Here is a 22,585-nt window from a genome sequence, read left to right as displayed (position 1 = left end):
CCCTTCTTAAAATCAGCTATGTTAACCGCTCTTACCACAACCTCTTGCAATACATTCCAGAGCTTAACTATTCTCTGAGTGAAAAAAATTTCCTCCTATTGGTTTTAAAAGTATTTCCCTGTAACTTTATAGAGTGTCCCCTAGCCTTTGTAATTGTTGACGGAGTGAAAAATCTATCCACTTGTACCCGTTCTACTCCACTCAGGATTTTGTAGACTTCAATCATATATCCCCTCAGCCGTCTCTTTTCCAAGCTGAAGAGCCCTAACCATTTTAGGCTTTCCTCATACGAGAGGAGTTCCATCCCCATTATCATCTTGATTGCTCTTCTTTTAACCTTTTCTAGCGCCACTAAATCTTTCTTGAAATAAGGAGCCCAGAATTGAACACAGTACTCCAGATGAGGTCACACCATGGAGCGATACAGGGGCATTATAACATTCTTAGTCTTGTTGACTATCCCTTTTTAAATAATTCCTAGTATCCTGTTTGCTTTTATGGCCACCGCCACACATTGGGTGGAACGTTTCATTGTAATGTAATGTAATGTAATGTAATGTAATTTATTTCTTATATACCGCTAAACTCCGTTAGGATTCTAAGCGGTTTACAGAAAATATACATTGTATTGTCTACGATGATACCCAGATCCTTTTCTTGGGCGCTAACTCCCAAGGATAGCATCCAGTAACTGTGATTCAGGTTATTCTTCCCAATGTGTATCACTTTGCATTTGTCCACATTAAATTTCACCTACCATTTGGATGCCCAGTCTTCCAGTTTCCTAAGGTCCGCCAGCAATTTTTCATAATCCACATGTGTTTTAACAACTTTGAACAGTTTGTGTTATCTGCAAAATTAATCACTTCACTCGTCATTCCAATTTCCAGATCATTTATAAATAAGTTAAATAGCACCTGTCCCAGTACATACCCTTGCGGCATTCCACTGTTTACTCTCCTCCACTGTTTACTCCTCCTCCCTGGACATCGTTTACCTGGACTTCAGCAAAGCATTCAATAGCGTACCACACCGCAGGTTGCTGAGCAAGATGAGTTCTATGGGATTGGGCGACACATTGAAGAAATGGATTGGGAACTGGCTTGGAGGTAGGTTTCAGAGGGTAGTGGTAAACGGCACCCCCTCTGAAATGACGGAGATGATCAGTGGAGTGCCTCAGGGCTCCGTCCTGGGCCCGATCCTGTTCAACATCTATATAAGAGACTTGGCGGAAGGGCTCCGAGGTAAAATAACATTATTCGCCGATGACGCCAAACTAAGCAATGTAGTGGGCAAAAGCACATCAGACAGAAATTCAATGCCCAACAACATGATGCACGACCTACTTCTACTGGAGCGCTGGTCTAGGTCCTGGCAACTCAGCTTCAATGCCAAAAAATACAAAGTCATGCACCTGGGCAGTCAAAATCCATGCAGGACTTACACCCTTAATGGCGAGATCCTAACAAGAACTGAAGCAGAACGAGTTTTAAGGGTGATCGTCAGTGAAGACATGAAGACTGCCAATCAAGTGGAGCAAGCTTCCTCCAAAGCAAGGCAAATCATAGGTTGCATACGCAGGAGTTTCGTCAGCTGTAAACCTGAAGTCATTATGCTATTGTATAGATCCATGGTGAGACCTCACCTAGAGTACTGTGTGGAATTCTGGAGGCCGCATTACCGTAAGGATGTGCTGAGGCTAGAGTCGGTTCAGAGAATAGCCACCCGGATGGTCTCAGGACTCAAGGACCTCCCGTACGAGGAGCAGCTAGAGAAGTTACAGCTCTACTCACTCGAGGAACGCAGAGAGAGGGGAGACATGATCAAGACGTTCAAGTATCTCACGGGCCGCATCGAGGTCGAAAAAGATATCTTCTTTTTCAAGGGTCCCACGGCAACAAGGGGGCATCCGTGGAAAATCAGGGGCAGGAAACTGCATGGTGACACCAGGAAATTCTTTTTCACTGAAAGGGTGGTTGATCGCTGGAATAGTCTTCCACTTCAGGTCATTGAGGCCAGCAGCGTGCCTGATTTTAAGGCCAAATAGGATAGACATGTGGGATCTATTCGCAGTGACAGGTAGGGGATGGTCATTGGGATGGGCAGACTAGATGGCCCATGGCCCTTATCTGCCGTCTATTTCTATGTTTCTATGTTACTCTCTGTTTTCTATCCGATAATCAATTCCTAATCCACAACTGAACTTTACCACCTATCCCATAACGCTAATTTTTTCAGGACCCTCTCGTGAGGAACTTTATGAAAAGCTTTCTGAAAATCTAGATACACTATATCAACCGGCTCACCAGTGGTCTGCAGAGAAAATAAAAGAGGGGGAGGTCTAGCCATCTTAGTCAGAAACGCCCTAGACATAAATATACTAGACAAAACATCCACCCTATACATGGATCTACTAGCCTGCCAACTCTCAGGCACCTCACTGCCTGCTCTGCCACATAACACCAGGGAACTGGAACACAGCAAGACCAGAATTTGAAGATTTTATATTCCAAAACTCACTAACGACAATTTACAACTTAATCCTAGGAGACCTAAACCTCCATCTCAAAAACTGATCCTCCAAACAAGTAGAAAACTTACTTTCATACCTCGAAGCCTTAACATACAAGATCTTAGACCCACAATCCACATATGAGATTTTAGACCCACAATCCAACTTGAAGTCGCAGCCTTCATGTCATAACAGCCCACTCAACCAGAGATTCAAACTGAAAATGGAAATTGGTCCCACTACACATACTCATTCAATATCAACTGGGCCAAAAGCAAAAACAAACCAAAATCTCAAAAAATAACCTACAACTCATGTAAATACATTGACCTCCTCCAAATTCTGGAATAAAACAGACGCAATAATCCAAAATTGTAACCCCAAGGACTTCATCTCACAATGGTGCAGTTTGAGTACAGCTACCCTGGATGAACTAGCCCCAGTACAAACAAAAACCAGAATCAGCAGACGATCAGACAAGTGGTTTGACAACAAACTACTCCTTCTCAAAAAACAATGAAATAGGCAAAGAATCCCAAGACACAAAAAAACTATTCCGATTATTAAAAGAACTCACAGACATCAAATCCTACCTGGCCAATAACGACACCCCTCCACCCTCAGCCACCCTTCTTGCTGAGTAGTTCAAACACAAAATCACAACTGCCAGGACTACCTTCACTGGAACCCCTACTCACCTAGAAGAGATCACAATGCCCCCCATAGAAAAAGAATCAGTTGCAGCAGACAGAACCTGGTCCCACTTCTCCACTATATAATGGTCAGACCTTTACAAACTCTATAAAAAATATAGCCACGCAGCCTGTGATCTCAACCACTGCCCCCATACCTATTAAAAACCTTCAGTACTTCATTTCGTGCCCTCCTCTTACAAAGAATACAAACCTTGCTCACAGATGGCCTTTTCCCAAAAGACCTCAGTGAAATCATCATCATCCCGATCCTAAAAGACCCTAAAGGAGCAACAGATCAACCAGAGAGCTAGTATACAGGTCCTGGACCTGATGGGTCGCAGCGTGAGCGGACTGCTGGGCATGATGGACCTCAGGTCTGACTCAGCAGAGGCACAGCTTATGTTCTTATGTTCACACTACATAAAACACTAGAAACAGTAACAGCATGGATGAAAGAGCACAAACTGAAACTGAATCCTGACAAAACAAATTTCATCCTCCTCGAAAATAGCAAAACCCCAACCATAACAAACTTAGTAATAAACTCATTCACATACCCCATTCAACCCACTCTAAAACTTCTGGGAATGTTGATAGACATAGGCGGTACCATGCGGCCACAAATCAATAAAATACAGAAATAATTTGCAATCATGAGGAACCTAAGGCAAGTTTGAAAATTCGTCGACAGAAAACAATTACAGCTCGTGGTCTAGTCCCTAGTCCTAGGTCTTTTAGATTACTGCAACGTCCTCTATCTCCCCTGCCCCATAACCATGATAATACAACTACAAACAGTACAAAACACATCTCTGAGACTTGTCTACTCACTGAGGAAACACGACTACATCACAGCGGCATACCTCGATTCACGCTGGCTCCCAATACAAGCAAGAATACGTTTCAAATTTTACTGTCTGCTATTTAAAACCATAAACAGAGACAGCCCAGCCTACTTAAACAACAGACTAATCCAAACAACCACACACCATTCACGCATCCTCCATTCAGAAACGTCAGACAAAAAAAAATGTATGATGGCCTCCTAGCCACTCAAGCAGCAAAACTAGACTACCAACTCTCCAATTTACTAATCACGACCTCAGACTACAAAACCTTCAGAAAAGAAATAAAAACCCTACTATTTAAGAAATCCTTAAAGACAAACTAACACAGCAAGAATCATCTCAATCCCCAATTGCAACCCTCTATTCTGTATTATCACCGAAAATGTTCAGATAACTCCTTATGTATTCCTAAATGACCATTTAACTCCTTATGTAATCCGCCTTGAACCGCAAGGTAATGGCGGAATAGAAATCACTAATTATGAAATTATGAAAGCAGCTCTATTAGACTCTAAATTATCTCTACTGAATTATCTAACCAATAACCTTAACAATGGAAAATTTCTCACTAACAATGGGCATATTATAATAACTTATGTAAACTAAGGAAAGAAGGGCGATTTAAATCTCATAAATATCTCAAACACAACCCCACACATATGCGGCGACTGCAACTGGTACAAAATGCAGCGGTCAGACTACTTTGTGGACTGAAGAAGTTTGACCACATAACACCTTCCTATCGACTTCTACACTGGCTGCCGATGGAGGCACGTGTGAAATTCAAGTTTGGTTGTTTTTGCTTCAAGGTACTTTATGGCTTAGCCCCTAAATATATAACAAACCTTTTCTCTTTCTTAACCAACAAACATAGGCGAAGCTCACACCCGAACTTTGTTTCCCCACTGGTCAGAGGCTGTAAATTTAAAAGTCATCACCAACATCTTTTCTCACATCAAGCAGCTCTGTGGGGTAAAGACCTAGAACAATTACTCACGCCTATTACCTACAGGGAATTCAGAAAACGACTAAAAATACACATCTGTTCCTGAAATATTTAGGAAACCAACCTATACAATCCTAGTCCTCAACAAATGATCTCTAGAACTGTCAATCACCAAGTCTATACTTTGTTGATTCCACTCTATCTGTAACTTCTTTAATCAATGTAAACTGCATAGAACTTCACGGTCCTGCGGTATATAAAAAAAACGTTATTATTATTATTAATGTAATGTAAAGTTTATTCACACCTTCAAAGAAGTCAAGCAAATTGCTGAGGCAAGATCACCCTTGGCTGAACCCATGCTGACTCCGTCTCATTAAATCATGTTTGTCTACATGTTCCACAATTTTTTTTATAATTGTTTCTACCATTTTGCCCGGCACTGAAGTGAGGCTTACCGGTCTGTAATTTCCCAGATCTCCCCTGGAGTTCCTTTTAAAAATCAGTGTAACATTGGCCATCCTCAAATCTTCAGGTACTACAGAAGATTTTAGCGACAGGTTACAGATCACTAACAGCAGGTCAGCAATTTCATGTTTGAGTTCTTTTAGTACCCTGGGATGTATACCATCCAGTCCAAGTGCTTTATCACTTTTTAACTTGTCAATTTGGCTTAGTGCATCTTCCAGATTCACCGAGATTTCTTTTAGTTCCTCTGCATCATCACCCTTGAAAACCTATTCTGGTTGGCCCAGGCGCCTCAGGCCCCACCAGTGGGCGGGGTTTGAGCCGCCTGGGCCAATTCGGCCCCATTCCTGGGATGGCTGGCCTGCCAGACGGGCGGGCTTGGCACCCATCCGTCCGGCCAACAATTTCAAGATACGGGGGTGGAATTGGGGGGGGGGGGTCGTGGGGTCGGCGGGCGGGTCGCGGGTCGGCGGGGGGGCTGATCGGGGGTTCGGTCATGGGGGGGATTGCGTTGAGGGAAGGAGGGCCTGGGATCCCTCCTGCCCGTATTTTAGTGGGGGATGGGGATCAGAGGGTGTCCCCAGGCCAGGAGGGCTTGGGCTCCCTCCTGGCCGGATCATGTGGGGAGACAGGGAGATTGGATGTCGCTGGGCCAGGAGGGCTTTGGTTCCCTCCTGGCCCCATCGGACTCGGCGGCGGGGGGGGGGGGGTTGGGATCGTGGGGCTTGGCCCCCTCTTGCCCCGAACGTAATCAGGGGTTCGGGGGTGCCGCGGGACAAGAGAGCTTGGGCTTCCTCTTGCCCCAAACGTAATCGGGGGTGCCGCGGGGCAAGAGGGCTTGGGCTCCCTCTTGCCCCAAACATAATCGGGGGTATGGGGGGGCCGCGGGGCAGGAGGGCTTGGGCTCCCTTCTGCCCTGATCATTGTGAGGTGGGGGGGAAGGGTGGATCACGGCAGGGGAGATGAGCCATCTCTCCTGCCGCGATTATTGCTGTAGGGGGTAGGCAGGTTGCTGGGGCAGCTCAGCGGCCCCTTTTCGGCACTTATCACTGTTTTGACTTGATCTAAGTCAAAACGTATAAGTGCCAACTAGGCAACCTGCCTAAAGTTTTGGTTATACCTGCTGCACACCTAGGTCTAGGTCGGCCCACCTCCCGCCCTTTCCCCTCCTCTAAAAACGCCTCTTTTCTCTCTGTGCGTTTAGAGGCAGGGGAAAGGCCTAAGTTGGTTTTAGATATGTCTAAAATCAGCTTTGATTATGGGTACTTGAATGATCAGGCTTTTTGATCATCCAAGTACCCATTTAGGCCACTTTTTTTTTTTATTATGAGCCCCACAATATTCTACAAAATGTTTTGCAATTAGTAGAACCTTTTATAAAATACTGGGGATCTGTGGAAGTCCTGACCAAAATATTCTAATTTCCCCCTTGATGTGCTATGCAAAATGGGGCTTTTAGTAGAGTTAAAATTACTCAACAAAGATAGGGAAAAATAATTCCCAATTAGTTAGTGGAAAATTGATATTTAAAAAAAATTTTAAAGCATGATTTAAAAAAAAAAAAAAACCACAGTTGGCTTTCACTTACAGAAGGAAAAATAACAGAGACTACAGGCACAATAATTCTGTTCTTCTTGCCACCAGTGCAGAGTACTGCTGTAGTGGAAAACCAGGTGATTTTCAGCTTTTACTTTTATCTTATTGAAGCTGGAATCTGATCAACCAAAAGTATTCCTAATTCGGTATTTGCTGCTCATCAGAAATACTATTCATCTTGTTATGAAAGATCACGCCAGTAATCAAACTGGGGTGTGTGAACCTAAAAAGGAAATTGCCTTATCTGTGGACTTATTTCCAATTGATACTTTTAAGAAATGAAATATACACATACTATTTTCCTGTCATAGGATTCCCCGCTGCTGTAAGTCGTGGCCATTGTGGATGCACACTCTTCTAGGTACCAGGGCTTCCTGCCACTCTCAGCAGTGCTGCTGATGGAGATGGTGTAGATGCTGTTGGTGTAGCCGTCACAGGAACAATGATCTCTGCTTCTGCCACCGTTTCCCGATGCCCATACATACACTGAACCCAAGCCTCTTCGTCCCTGTTGGCAAGCAGAGAAAGATGTCAATCCTAAAAATAAACTACAGGTTACCAAAATCAATGCAAACTAAAGTAACTGGCAATATCAGGCACCAATAATTCAAAGAGGAAGAATATGATGTATTTCCTGCTTATGTTCTGTAGTTAAGACACATGAAGGGAGCTCATAATAAAACAGCAATAAATGTTAGTTACTATTTAGTAATTTCCAAAGCCTCTGCATTAGGGCTGAACATTTACTGCGCTAGTGCGATTAACATGTTAAAATTGTTTTTACGTGATTGACGCGGGCCTTAATGTTCAAAGCTCCTATATCATAGGTTAAAAAAATGCCATGGTGGAAGCAAATTTTTTTCCACTACCGATGCTCAGCACAATAGAACGCAAATTATATATACGTTATTATGCAGAGAATCACTGGTAAAAGGGAGGAGGAACTGTGCCTGGTGCTTGCTCAGAAGAATAATCGCTAGGCACAAGACGCGCTGCTGGTTTAAAAGGGCTCCACAGATCCGCTTCCGGTGACCAGTTTCCAGAAGATGACATTATCTAACATAAAATGCACACCACTCCACTCTCTGGTTCAGACCATTAGGCCACAACGTGGAGTGGTGTGCATTTTCTTAAGAATAACATCTATAAGATGATGTCACCGTAAGCGGATCTATGGAGCCCTTTTAAACCAGCAGTGCGTCTTGTATCGTTGTCCACGGTTATGCAATAGAAAGATTAGCTATTGAAAATTCCTGATGCATTGGCATCTATGAGACAAACTTGGTTTTTTTTTGTTACATAGAGCATTTTGGACCCCAGTTCGTTTACAGATATTAGATAGCTCTAAGTCTAATAGATGCTGGCACTGTCATCTTGAAGCTGGGACATTAGATCATTTACTATTCTATTGTCCATTGATACTTCACTTTTGGAAATCCATTTGGGGTCAAATGAACAATTTACTGGAAAATCTGGTGGTATTATCATTTGGTACATAAATGAGAGCTAAGAGCCAAATATCTTCTAATAATAATAATAAACTTTTGTTCATTATGACAGGGGTTGTCATACAGCAAATTATGAAAAACTGGAAAAATTGGGATCGGCTGAATTATACGTTTTGGTGGAATTCGTTATGCCACATCTTTAAAATGGAGCGGGTAATAGCCATACAGCAGTGGCATTTTAAGAAATTTAGGGATGTTTGGGAGCCATTAACAAAATATTATACAGAATGAATATTATTTTTTCCCTTTCTATATACACGTCTGGGAACAATTGTTGGGTATAAGGGGGGGAGGGATATTTGATGTGAATTAGACTTTGATGGAATGTTAAAATGTAAAGTGATTGTATCTTATGTTGCACTTATTGAAAGTTTGAAAAATGAATAAAGAATTTAAAAAAGAAAATTCCTGATGCAACCGTTTACCGACAAAACAAGGCCTTTGTTGGAGAGTAGAAGCATGGACATTGAGCAACTGTATCCTGCTTATTGAGATCATTTTGGACACCGAGGAAGAGAGGAGTGCCTTGACACTGGCATTAGATTTACATCAAGCCATGCGACTAAGCTAAGTTGAAGTTTTTTTCTTTTGTGATTACATTCCCTGTGCACAGCGGTGGGTGTTGATAATCACATTTTGTTGTGGAGTTTTTTATGCCAATGAGAATATTTCATCAATAGTATATATTTAAGAGACTGATGATATACTCAGCATACACTGATTTAGGAGTGAAATTCATTTCTGTTACGGTACACACACACACATACACACACAATAACCTAAGGTAGGGGTGTCAAAGTCCCTCCTTGAGGGCCGCAATCCAGTCGGGTTTTCAGGATTTCCCCACTGAATATGCATGAGATCTATTAGAATACCATGAAAGCAGTACATGCAAATAGATCTCATGCATATTCATTGGGGAAATCCTGAAAACCCGACTGGATTGCGGCCCTCGAGGAGGGACTTTGACACCCCTGACCTAAGGAGATCCACACTCTTTCACTCTGTCTTAGAAGAGGTAGTGATCCAAAGGCTACCTGGCTAACTGCCTGTCCACTTAAATTTTTTTTTGACTCGGCTATTAACTTTTACCACAGCCTTTGGCAACAAAATTTACTGTTTAATTGTGTATTAACCAAATAAAATAAATGTGTTAGTGCTTAATTTTATATAGTGCTTAATTTTATAATACTAGTCCTAGTATTATACTGAAAAGATAAAAACCTCTTATTTTATAAATCTCTACTACATCTTCTCTGAATCATCTTTACTCCAACCTGTTAATATTTTTTTTTTGAAAGAGAGCTGTTCCATAACCTTTTTCACTTGTGCTGACCTTTTCTGTAGCTTTTCTAATTCTCCTATGTTTGAGGAGATAAGGAAACCAGAACTGCACTGAACAAAAGGAAGTGAAGAATCCACAGTTAAAAATCCTGGTGGAGGACAAAGAATATGAGTATACGTAGGGAAAAGAGAACCTCAGTTCTGTAGGCATTTAACATAATACGCTGGGCTGGTGAAGTGGAACAAGCATGTTCGACGGCAGAAAGACTTGTGCCAATTTAAGAAACTGTTGAAGCGACACCTTTTTTTTGCCAAATGAAATATGCTGCTTAACGCGATGGACTTTCAAGGCTTTGACTAGTAATAAGATTTTCTTTCTATAGTACTCTGTGATGAGTTTTGTTGATGGATGTTTGTTAATTGCCTGTTTTTGTAATTCATTTTTTATGTTGCTTGTATTCTTGTACTTTTTATTTTGCATGTAAAGTTCTGATCTGTATTGTATAAAGGCGGAATATAAACTATAATAGGTGATGGAAGAAAGACAGTCACAAAAATGGCAGAACCCCCTAACCCCCACCCCCCTCCAGTTTTTACAAACCATGAAAGCAGTTTTTACTGCAGACTGACGCGCTGAATGCTCTGCGCTGCTCCCGATGCTCAAAGGAACTCTATGAGTTTCGGGAACAACGCAGAGCATTCAGTGCACCAGCTGGCACTAAAAGCCACTTTCACGGTTTTGTAAAAGGAGGTGGGGGGGTGTAAGTGCATACAGTTACATATGCATTGCGTGTGTAATTGAACTATGCACTATTCTATAAAAGTGTGCATAAGGGGGATTACACGTAGGAGGAAAATGGGAGAGACATGGGTGGGAATGCCACTTACACATGCAACCTACAGAATACTATAAGTTGCAAGTGTTGCATGCTGGACTTAGACATGCCCAGTTACACTTAACATTGATCTGCTATAAATGTATGTGCTGACATTTAGGTATGCCAATACAGGTTTACATTGGTATTCTATGAATGAATTCAGGTGCCCAGATGCCATTTGCACAGTGGAAGATGCAGAAGTGAAATTGAGAAGCAGATGTTCTTATGCAAAGCAGCAATCTAATAAATAAGAGAACCAAGACAATGAAAATAATGACCAGAACCAGGAGCGCATGAACAGTTAACAAGGAGATATGATAGAAAAAGCTCTCTAAGGCTGCCCAAGTCCGGTCCTCGAGATCCAAAGGCGATATGAGCTGGAACCACTTCGAGCCCCCAGATTGGAATAACTTCCTTGCACTCTTCAACAAATACTCCAAATCAAATTGTCTACTAGATGAATGTCCGTCTAAGATCATGCAAGATGCAATACCAGAATTTAAGAGGGACCTATTTAACTGGGCAACTTACTCTCTCAAAACGGAACCTACCTGGAAAATATGGGACACATACTAATCACACCCATACCCAAAGACCAGAAGATCTCGCTCACACTGGCGTCCAACTACAGACCCATAGCGAGCACCCCCTTTTTCACCAAAATGCTGGAAGGGCTGGTCAACTTGGAATTAGTAAATCACTTAGATAAGTACTCTCTCCTAAATGACCACCAATCTGGATTCAGAAAAGGATTCAGCACCGAGACAGTCCTAGGCTCTTTCCTTAACCACCTATATGACCTTTTCAATCAAGGTTCCAGAACTTGATCCTACAGTTAGACTTCAGCAGTGCCTTCGATCTCGTGGACCACAAAACTATGCTTAGGTGCCTCGACGAAATGGGAATATCAGGAAGAGTGTGGACCTGGTTCCAAGGTTTCCTAACCAAACGATCTTATCAAGTGGTCCATAAAGGAAATTACTCTGAACCCTGGAAAAGCCCCTCGGGAGTCCCACAAGGATCCCCCCTATCTCCCACCTTGTTCAATATATACATCTCTTCTCTAGGCCACCTTTTACAAAAGCTTAACCTAACTTATTATATATACGCAGACGACATCTCCATACTAATACCAATAACAAATGTGACCTCAACCAACTCAAAACATATCTCCTCCATCATGCTTGAAATAGAAAAATGGACTTTAAACTTCAAACTGAAATTAAACTCAGAAAAGACAAAGATTTTCCTTGCTAGCCCAAACGAGAAAATCTCCGCAACTACAATATATGTAAACGGCCATGATCACCCAATACTAAAAACCATAAAAATACTGGGAGTCACCCTGGATACCCACCTGACCCTGACCGAGCACATAAACTCGGTGACTAAAAAATGCTTCTTCATCCTTTGGAAACTGAAAACCATAAAAAAATACTTCGACCCGCTATCCTTCAGAATATTGGTACAATCACTAATTTTATCCACCCTGGACTACTGTAACATTGTCTACTTGGGAATATCTAAAAAAAATGTGAGAAAACTGAGAATAGTTCAAAATACGGCCATCCGTCTAATATTCGGACTAAAGAAGAGCGATCATGTTAGTCCATTCTACAAACTCCTTCATTGGTTACCAATTGAAGGACAAATTCTATTCAAATTCTCCTGCCTCTGCTATAAACTAATCTGGGGACTGGCCCCTAGCTACCTACTACCTCACTTCGAATTCCACTCCTCTATTAGGCCTACCAGAAACCGTAACCTCTTTACCTACCCAAATATCATAGGCTGTAGATATCGCACCTTCTTTGATAGAACATTCAAATTCCAAGCAGGTAGACTGCAAACTTGGACAGGCTACTTCACTGATGCCGCCAGAGAATCATATAGTATCTTTAGGAAAGAACTAAAAACCACCTTGTTTAAGAAATTTATAACCTAACCAGACTTCTCCCCTAAAATCGGAGCCTCCTCCCATCCCAAGGAGTCCGTCTACCCTCTTCTGCCAAAATTTCTATCTTTAATTGTTACCAGTTTTTCCCACTGGTGCCCGTCCTTCGTTCAAATGTACCAAGTTAACAACTTACTTCTCATCAACATCTTATGTTATCTTTTTCACCTTCGCAGTCTTGTAACTCAAAGCGCAATCTCCTTTCTCTTCTTCTACTTATGCTCTGAATATCGTCGACTGTATAATGCTACTCATTGTGAAACCGTGTAATACACAGACCCTGTAACTCTCCTGTTACTATCACTAGATGTTCAATGCTATACTCTGTAATTCGCTGTCTGTACAGTTTCTCTTCATTGTAAACCGCCTAGAAGTCGCAAGATTGTTGGCGGTATATAAGAATAAAGTTATTATTATTATTATCTACTGGCAGGCCAGGTTTTTCAGGATATCCACAATGAATATGCATGAGAGAGATTTGCCTGCACTGCCTTCTTGGTATGCAATTTCTCTCATGCATATTCATTGTGGATATCCTGAAAACCTGGCCTGCCAGTAGATCTCAAGGACCGGACTTGGGCAGCCCTACTCAAAGCAATATCCAAAAGTGCTGATCAACCAAGTTGTTTTTTGGTTTGTTGACACATTTTAATGTAGTGTGAAATGTTAAATATTTTGTCCCCTTCCTCCCTCCCTCCCCAACACATCTTTGTCCCCTTCCTCCCTCCCCCAACACATCCAGAAATACACATTAAATGGAAGTGTGCCCAGGAGAAATCTCTAATTCACTATCGCATGCAACTTGGAATTATAGAAGGGCAATAATGGAAAGTTCAAGCAATAGGTAAGATAGGATGTGGATATGCAAATGTTCCAGAACTAATTCAGTGACGTGATGAGCAAAACAAGGCTGAAGAGGATAATGTGTTCAATGGCCCTGCAAAAACTGGGAGTAATGAGAAAGAGATCTCTAAGAATTTTATGAACAGTATACAAATATATTCTACATTGTAATATGAATATTTTTAGAGGCTTCATAGGTATACTGAGGATCTACATATCAAAATGTTATATTTTGCAAAGTCCATATCTACCAGTAACCAAACTGGTTACTTGGAGTTTTCTAATACATAAAGTTCAAGTAAAAAAAGTTGTCCACAGCTTAAAACAAGACTCCTTCTAAATGCACATATTTTCACCCCCAAAAGGGTACCAAGCATTAGCAATGACGTCAGTGCTACAAAATCACTCAAACACTTATAGAACCTTTTTTGTATCATGAAAGAACCCCAAAAGAAGGCAGCCCAGATTCTCTAAATGGTGCTGTTGTCCGCAGCCACCTTAAAAGCGGCCGCCGATCGCGTGTCAGTCACACAAAGGCGCCGTTGAGAGATTTGCGCCTCTGGCAAAGATAGGCGCCGGAAATGGAGGAAGGGTTTTTCAGGGCTACATTTCCAGTGCCTATCTTTGACGTCAATCGTGCCTCCGGAGGTGCCTATCAGCGCCTAGCGCCATGTGACAGAGCAGGGCATGGTGCTCAGAAAACGATTTACACAAACGCACGTATCACAAGAACTCTTTATTAAACAGCAGGGAAGAGCCTTTTCCTTCACAAGTTTCCCTTAATGGTTTCTTTTCTAAAGAAACAACTGCACTTTTCAAGTTTCCCACTACTTTCAGTTTATGTTCTCAGTAGGCATTGCCACACCCCAAACACAGTCTTTATCACAGAAACATAGAAATAGACGGCAGATAAGGGCCACGGCCCATCTAGTCTGCCCACCCCAATGACCCTCCCCTACCTTTCTCTGTGAATAGATCCCACGTGTCTATCCCATTTGGCCTTAAAATCAGGCACGCTGCTGGCCTCAATAACCTGAAGTGGAAGACTATTCCAACGATCAATCACTCTTTCAGTGAAAAGGTGGTTGATCCAAGAAACAGTTTTATGCAGCATTCAATCACAGCTCTGATCAGGCATTAGAATAAAGGCAGAGTTTTCTATTAGCAAAACAGGTCAGCTCTTCCATTCAGCTTCCCTAGGTCCTGTGTTCCCTCCAGGGCTTCCATAGGCGAGAAAGCTGGTCCACACATGCAGCCCAGATAGCCTCAGCCAAGCTGCCATTAACTGTTTCACCTTGTAGTCTTTCTTTCTCAGCTCAAGTGGATTTAGCTTCCTCAGGGTTTCTGCCTCAGCCGTGTCTAGGGGAAAGCTAGAGAGTTCCTTTCTCTTCCAGGGACCTTCTTGAATAGGGTTATCAGATGTCCAGATTTCCATGGACATGTCCTTCTTTTAGAGGACATGCCCGGGGTCTGGACAGCTTTTCAAAACCCGGCACTTTTGAAACCAGGTTTTGAAAAGCTTCCTCAAAATTGCATCGGACAGGAGGGCATCCGCACATGTGTGGATGCCCTCTGGCCCGAGAGCAAGCAGCAGGGAGGGGGGATGGGGCAGGGCGGGATTGGTGGCCGGACTGGGGCATAACCAGGCAGGGATGAAACTGGGCGGGCCTGGGGGCAGGGCTAGGGGGTCCAGATTTTACTAAAGTAAAATCTGGTAACCCTATCGTTAACTGAATCTTAAACTGGAAAAGATATTTATTTATTCATTTTTCTATACCGTTTTCCCAAGGGAGCCCAGAACGGTTTACATGAATTTATTCAGGTACTCAAGCATTTTTCCCTGTCTGTCCCGGCGGGTTCACAATCTATCTAATGTACCTGGGGCAATGGGGGGGATTAAGTGACTTGCCCAGGGTCACAAGGAGCAGCGTGGGTTTAAACCTACAGGGTGTTGAGACTGTAACTTTAACCTCTGCACCACTCTAGAAATCAAAATGTAGTAAAAGTGAGCCAAGTGTAGAACAGTCGAGCCATTGTGACATCACTGATGAGGTTGGCTCTTAGGCACTGGTGGAATGAGGCATTATGATGTCACAAAACCAGCTCTGGTTATCAAAGACTGAAACTTTTCACAGTATTTATTTATTTCATTTTCTATACTACTGTATTCAGAACAGTTTACATGAATTTATTTGGGTACTCAAGCATTTTTCCCTATCTGTCCTGGTGGACTCACAATCTATCTAATGTACCTGGGGACAATGGGGGAATTAAGTGACTTGCCCAGGGTCACAAGGAGCAATGTGGGTTTGAACCCACAACTTCAGGGTGCTGAGGCTGTAGCTTTTAACCACTGTGCCACACTCTCCGATAACCAATTCTTAATCCATAATTCAACACTGCCTCCTATCCCATGACTCTTTAATTTGTCTACATGTTCCACAATTTTATTTTTTTTATAATTGTTTGCACTATTTTGCTCAGCACTGAGGTCAGGCTTACCAGTCTTTAATTCCCCAGATCTCACCCGGGAACCCTTTTCTAAAAACGGTGTAACATTGGCCATCCTCCTACAGATTGGAAATCATCCTACAGATGATTTCAGAGACAGGTTACAGCAGCGGTCTCAAACACGCGGCCCACGGGCCGCATGTGGCTCTCCGGGTTTTATTTGCGGCCCGCGGTCTGGAGGCATCATTCTCTTCCTTTTGGAGCAGCAGCGTGTCTGGCCAGCTCGTTCGTTCAAAGCTGCAGATTGGCGGCTCCTTGCGCTATCCACTCCTGCATCGGAAGCCTCTCTGATGTCACAACATCAGAGAGGCTTCAGACGCAGGCGCGGATCTCGCAAGGAGCCGCCACCCGCGGCTTTGAACGAACGAGCCGGCCAGACACACTGCTGCTCCAGTGGCGTACCAAGGGGAGGCGGTCCACTGTTCTCTTCCCTGCAGGGCCGATCAACTCTGGCGGCCCGACGTCAATTCTGACGTCGAGAGGACGTTCTGGCTAGCCAATCGCTGCCTGGCTGCCCGGAACGTCCTTTCTGATGTTAGAATTGACATCGGGCAGCGAGAGTTGGTCGGCCCCGTGCAGAAGAGAAGCAGGGAGATGGCCTGTTCCCGATAGCGGCAGCAGCAGCAGCCTATTCCGCGGCGGCGGTGGCATGGGGGAGGGCAGGAAGGAAGGAAGAAAGAAAGAAAGAAGGTGGGGTGGGGACAGGGAGCCAGAAAAAAAAGCAAAAAATGGGGCACGGAGGAAGGAAGAAAGAAGGAGGGGGGACAGGGAACCAGAAACAAAGCAAAAAATGGGGCACGGAATCAGAGAAAGACAGACAGAGAGAGAAAGAGAGAAAGAAAGAAAAAGTTGGGGGAGGGAATGAGGTGTGGAGGAGAAGAAGCATACAGGAGGCTGAAAGAAGGGAAGAAGTATTGGATGCACAGTCAGAAGAATAAAGTGCAACCAGAGACTGATGAAATTACCAAACAAAGGTAGGAAAATGATTTTATTTTCAATGTGCCAGTCTAATTGTGACTATTTAAAAATCTTCTTCTAATCAAATGAGCATAAATATAACCAGCATCTTTTATAACGAGTATTCACATGATTTTTGTTTTGTTCTGATGTGAAATACTGAAAAAGTGCTTTTTCAGTATTTCACATCAGAACAAAACAAAAATCATGTGAATACTCGTTATAAAAGATGCTGGTTATATTTATGCTTATTTGATAAGAAGAAGATTTTTAAATAGTCACAATTAGACTTAAAGTGAAAGTAAATCACAAAAGCATATATAAAAAATTATCTTTAAAAAAATAAATATCAAGGGTTTTTGACCAGTGATGATACCCACCCCGAAAATGTTGTGACTTCATTGATCACATACAAGGGGTATTTTGAGGACTTTTTTCCCTTGTTTATAAACAACGCACATTATACATCATAAGTGTTCCTACATTTTTTGTTAGCTTTAACTTTATTTGGTCACTTGAATAGAATTTTTCCATTATATTTTTTCAAATGTCATATCTATTTACAATTTACTCAGCAGTTGGCATAGATAATTTGCAATCTCCTCCAAGGCAGCACAGCGGCTGCCAGACTGGAGATGGGTCTTCTCTACAATATCCCTGTAGGTCTCTTCTATGTATTCTTTATCTCCCTCAGCTCTTCCAAGTCTGTAACTCTAGACTCAAGGGAATGGACTTGTTTTCTGAGAGCTAGGAGCTCTTTGAAGTGAGCACACACATATCATTTCTCGCCAACTGGGAAATAATCATACATGTTACATTTGGTGCAAAAATACTGAATAGCTGTTGGACTACTATCTGCATCTTATTATTGAGCTGCTTAATTAAATCCTATTAAGGTACCGAGTATGTTAGACTGGTATACAGAGCCTTAAGATAATTTGTATGCTTTATTTAGTGTTTGAGTCTTAGCAAGTAATGAAATGTAAGAAGAAAATGTAATAACATGTTGTCCTAAGTAGGATAATTGACTATTTAAATAAAGACTAAGTAAAGGAAATAAGCTAGGGATGGGTGGGTATGGGGTGGGAATGCAGACTAAGCCAGACCCTGCCTGCCAGAGATTATTTCTAGCAGAAATTTCAAATTTAAAAACTATAGCAGGCTTTTACTCTATGGAAACTAGCTAAGCAAAATTTGATCTTTTAAGATCTAAAACTATCTTTATAAAGGAACTTACTGTTTAGTTTTTATCCATCAAATTAGCAATGCTCAGAGCAAAATAACATGTTTGGAGAGGAGAGGAGACAGGATATTTCTCTGGGTAAGTATATGTCCTCTCCTTTCCTCTCAGAGAGAAATATGTCATCTGCTCCTCTCCTCCTAGAAAGTCTGTATCTCGATATACAGATGCAGATCCATCATATATCTAAAATCTCCACAACCAGTATGAGTGTTACATATTGCTCCACTTATTTTCATTTCTGGTAAACCTTTGAAATATCTCAAGTGTGTCATACTAGATTTAGCTCAGATTCTCAAGAGAGCTCCTTATTATGTGAAAAGAGATGAGGGAAAAAAGGACTTAAAATACATTTATAATTCATTTACATTAAATTTGTTATGGGCATGGCATACATTTTTTATTATCTTGAAGCTTATGGGGCATAGCAGCAAAGTACTTCCAGGGTGTTTCATAAAGTTAATATGATACAGTAACATGCCAGATTTTGAATCTCTAATAATGCAATAATATGATGCAGTATTCTTTCACAAAATTCTATCTATCCATAAATATAGATAGAGAGAGAAAAAATAAAAACTTTCCAATTAATTGCAGCATTCTGCAGATTCAAATTTCAGGCTTCAGCTGCTACTGCTTTTGGCTTTTAGTTCTGCTGATTATAGCTCTGTAGGGAGCAGCTGATATTTTATTGGTAATGGGACTTACTATTTGCAAAACACATTTTTTCCTTTCTTTCAGTATCTTCTTTCAGTGCACTGTGATATGTACCTTTTAATATTTTGAGTAACAGTGCAGTTCTTAGTTTTCTCCAGCAGTTGAAAGTCAGATACTGCAGTACGATTTGAACAGTCTTGCATATTGAATGCAATTGAATGCTGGTGCTGCTTGTCTCAAAGAGAACGTTCGTTGCTTGCTGTGATAACACATAAGAGTACCATTGGGCTACAGAGAAATGGGACCCAATAAGGGTGCTTAATGAGAAAAGAAGGATCCCGACTGGGAAGAGAACTTCAAAAGCTAACAGAGATGCCTGATGGGGCAATGGTTCTCATTGATTGATGCTGACAAAGGAGTGGTCAGGGGAACCTCTTCTGTATAATAAATCCCCTCCCTCTCAACCCTTTCCCCATTTTCCTTTTAGGCATCCTTCCCTCTCTACCTTCTCATCCCATCAAGCCTCTACTTTTTCTCCATCAAGCATCACAGCTCTTTCCTCTTTTTCATCAGATTGCTACCTACCTTCTCCATGAAGAACCCTTTCTTATCTTTTTTGACACCTTCCTTATCATGCACTCTTTGCCCCATCAGGCATCTCTGATCTTCTTTTACTTATATCCCACCACCACCAAATCTCCTCATTCATTCTAATATAGAATTCTTAATAGGAATATTCCTATCATTAAAAAGACTCACAGTGCTCAAAAGTTTGTGTTCAAAACCTGCAGCAAACTCCAGACAGGTCAAAACAGGTTGAAAACTAAGATTATCTGATTTGTCAGAAGTTAGTTTTGAAATCAGGGCAAACAATTCCTTAGAGCGAGAAGGAGCATGCTCAATCATGTTATTAAAGTAAGATTTCTTAGCAGATAAAAACTGATGTTCGATAAATTTGTAATTTCAAATTGTATTCTTCTTAAGTAATCCATGGGGGATACTTTCTCCAGGGCCTTTCATTTTGACTGGTCTCCCACTTCAGGAACCTTCATTAAACCAAGGAGCAAATATTAGGACATTCGGTCCTCTTCTATGAAAATCAGATCTAAAATATGGCCCTTCTCATGAGTATGTTTATCAATAAGCTGTGACCATCCTAAAGCTTCCAATAATCCCAGAAATTGGCCAACAAAAGGGTCAACTTCTCTTTCATCCACATGGACATTAAAATATCCAAGCATTATAGTAGCACAACAATTAAATTTGTTGCAGTTAGCCAAGCAATATAATCTTCATAAATCAAAGACAGGAGCACAGTAACACAAAATAATATTTAAAAGATAAGGAAAGATAAAGCACATCAACACCTTGTAGATAATAAACCTCTAACTTAACAAATTTAAAACTATCCTCGGCAATTATGATTACACCACCACAAGTTTTTCTTGATATCAGAGGGAATGCTTCTGGGTCAGCCATGGGCCACATGTAGGAACTGCAGCTTTGGCTTTGCAAAGAGAAGTGTAGCTGAGAGGAGGGAGCCAGCCAGAGGAGGTAAACACTTGTGGGAGGGAGGGAGGCACAAATTTGGGATGCAGAACAGAGGGAGGGAAGGACTATGAGGGTCATGTTGGGACACGGAAAGGAGTAGGAGGATCGTGTTGGGACAGGAAGAGAGGAAGAATGGGCGTGTTGGCACAGGGAGAAGCAGGGTTGCGTTGGGACCCTGAAGGAAGGGAGGGAGAACAAACCAGAAAAAGGATGGATGGAAGGAAGGAAGTGAGGGAGCATCTTGTTTGCTTTTGGACGGAAGGTTTCATCGTATTGTCTACGATAATACCCGGATCCTTTTCTTGGGCACTAACCCCCAAGGTGGACCCTAGCATCCAATAACTGTGATTCAGGTTATTCTTCCTAATGTGCATCACTTTACATTTGTCAACATTAAATTTCATCTGGCATTTGGATGCCCAGTCTTCTAATTTCCTAAGGTCCGCCTGCAATTTTACACAATCCACATGTATTTTAACAACTTTGAACAGTTTAGTGTCATCTGCAAATTTAATCACCTCACTTGTTGTTCCAATTTCCAGATCACTACACCAAAAATACAAACAAAAGCTGAAAGAAAAAAGAAAGACATACTACACAAAGCAAATAGAAGGATCCCAAGACACAAAAATGATCTTCCAATTACTAAAAGAGCTCACAGACACCACACCATATCTGACAAAAACAACTCCCCCCCCCTCATTAGCCACATTCTTCAAAAATAAGATCGCAACTATAAGAGCCACATTCAATGGAACACCCATCCACCTAGAAGAGATCTCAACTTCCCCTTCAGAGAAAGAATCAATATCAGCAGACAGAACTTGGTCTGGTTGGTTATTTTTTGTTATTTGTTTTATTTCTACATATTACCTATAAACATAGTTAAACTACATGTGAACAAGGAAGGAAAGCATGCAGAGCAAGGCTCATGGATTTCTTTCCTGCCTCACATATAATATAATGGAAAATTTTTGCTCATGTCAACTTCAGCCTTAGATAGAACATTTCTCCAACTTCTGCTTCTCTCCATCTTCTTTGACCCTGCAATGAGTTTAGTATCGTTCCTCCCTCTTCCAGAACAGCGATACTCCGCTAAAAGCACTGAGGCATGCCTAAGGTCTGCTAGTTTCTGCTTCCTCTGAAATATGAAGTTTAAAGAGGGAGGGAGCAGGCAAGCCTTGGGCATTCACAGTTGCTCAAGGCTGTGCACCCTCCAGCCTCTATGCTTTTGGTGCTGTGCCAGTTGAAGTATTGCTGCCCCAGGGAAAAATCTTAAGGTACTAAACATGTTGTGGGAGGCGGGGAGGTGGAGAGAAATGCTGGAGGCTGGGGGGGAAGGCATGCTGGACACTATGGAGAAGGGTTCAAAGATAAGGAAGGATGCTAAATACTATGGAAGGGGGCAACTATGGCATGGAAGGGAAAGGGAGACGCTAAAGCTGGGGTGGAACATGGGAGAGTTTGGGGGTAGAGCTTGCCCTCCCCCCAAAAAGGTATTTCTATGCCCCCGTGCAAAATGATCACCTACTGTAATGTAATTTCCATGTATTTTAGTATTTTTTTTTATTAATTTCATTGTTAACCATGTCGAGCTTCCCATGGTTGAATGACCCGGTATATAAGGCTAAGTTTTAGTTTAGTTTTAATTTAGTTCAATATAATCCCATCTCGTGTGGGTCCCATTACCAGCTGCTGGAATAGCTCTCTCTGTAGAGAATCCAAGATCTCTTTACTTTTAGATGAGTTTACAACAGGGATACTCCAATCTACATCCAGCATGTTGAAATCGCCTGTTAATATCACTTCTCCTTTCATTGCAATCTTGTGAATGTGTTCGATTAAGTCTTGGACCACTTCTGTCTGGAAGGAGACCTGTATATTACACCAATGTAACCACATCATCCATTTGCTCTTTCTAGATTAACCCAAAGTGCCTCTTCCTTACTCTTTAACTCCAGTAATTCTGACACTTTAATATTATCTTTAATATATAATGTCACTCCTTCGCCCTTTTTTCCTACACTGTCTTTCTTATGCTACAAATCCAATCAGGTTGTATTATAGGTTATGGGAAAAATGAATAAATCTTGTGTTTGGATATGTTAGGTCTTTATTTTATGATATATAGAGTTTG

At 41.8% G+C, this 22,585-nt stretch overlaps 1 protein-coding gene across 3 annotated transcripts in view; it reads right to left on the bottom strand.

The window, feature by feature from the left end:
- The window catches only part of PCSK5 (proprotein convertase subtilisin/kexin type 5), a 767,735-nt gene that overhangs the window by 386,969 nt on the left and 358,181 nt on the right, over positions 1 to 22,585 (bottom strand). For all 3 annotated transcript variants that reach the window (XM_033926861.1, XM_033926868.1, XM_033926878.1), the window contains exon 8: positions 7,361 to 7,573. In XM_033926861.1, the coding sequence (XP_033782752.1) occupies positions 7,361 to 7,573 (213 nt within the window). The remainder of the gene's footprint in view (positions 1 to 7,360; positions 7,574 to 22,585) is intronic.

Source organism: Geotrypetes seraphini, chromosome 1, assembly GCF_902459505.1.
Source record: "Geotrypetes seraphini chromosome 1, aGeoSer1.1, whole genome shotgun sequence".
Taxonomy (NCBI): Eukaryota; Metazoa; Chordata; class Amphibia; order Gymnophiona; family Dermophiidae; genus Geotrypetes; species Geotrypetes seraphini.
Note: the sequence above shows the minus strand (reverse complement) of the source record. Positions and strands in the feature narration are given on the sequence as shown.